This window comes from Elephantulus edwardii, unplaced genomic scaffold (assembly GCF_000299155.1).
Source record: "Elephantulus edwardii isolate Elephantulus edwardi_28Jun2011 unplaced genomic scaffold, EleEdw1.0 scaffold00410, whole genome shotgun sequence".
Lineage (NCBI taxonomy): Eukaryota > Metazoa > Chordata > Mammalia > Macroscelidea > Macroscelididae > Elephantulus > Elephantulus edwardii.
In genome coordinates, this window is record NW_006400160.1 from 418,897 (window position 1) to 419,465 (window position 569).

At 48.7% G+C, this 569-nt stretch overlaps 1 protein-coding gene across 1 annotated transcript in view; it reads right to left on the reverse strand.

Moving 5' to 3' along the window:
* Positions 1-301: 301 nt before the first annotated feature.
* Positions 302-569, reverse strand: part of LOC102876061 (polyubiquitin-C-like) — a 9,051-nt gene continuing 8,783 nt past the window's right edge. Inside the window, exon 2 of the mRNA XM_006902422.1 lies at positions 302-562. Coding sequence (XP_006902484.1) covers positions 302-562 — 261 coding nt within the window. The remainder of the gene's footprint in view (positions 563-569) is intronic.

Genomic DNA, 569 nt, shown 5'->3' on the forward strand with positions numbered 1-569 from the left:
CACTCTGTCTCTCTCTGTGTCACTCTCTGTCTCTTGTCTCTCTCAGTGTCACTCTGTCTCTGTTTCTCACGCTGTCTCTGTCACTCTCTGTTTCTCTGTCTCTCATTCTGTCTCTTGTCTCTCTCAGTGTCACTCTGTCTCTCATTCTCTCTGTCTCTCTCATGCATTTCTGAACATTGCTAGGTTTTGCATTTTCTTTTTTTTTCCAGTTCCAAGAAAGAGACTTTATTGAGGGACCAGGATCATGGGGTCAGAAGAAGGCCACCTGCAAAAGGCAAGGGAGCCAGTAAAGTGGGTGTTCTTATTTGACCTTCTTGGGGTTCAAGGAAGGCTCGATGATGCCACCACGCAGACGCAGCCCCAGATGCAGGGTGCACACTTTCTGGATGTTGTAGTCTGAGAGTGTACGGCCATCCTCTAGCTGTTTGCCCGCAAATATCAGACGCTGCTGGTCAGGAGGGATGCCCTCCTTGTCTTGGATTTTGGCTTTGACATTCTTGATGGTGTCACTGAGCTTGACCTCAAGAGTGATGGCCTTGTCAGTCAGAGTCTTCACAAAGGTCTGCCTC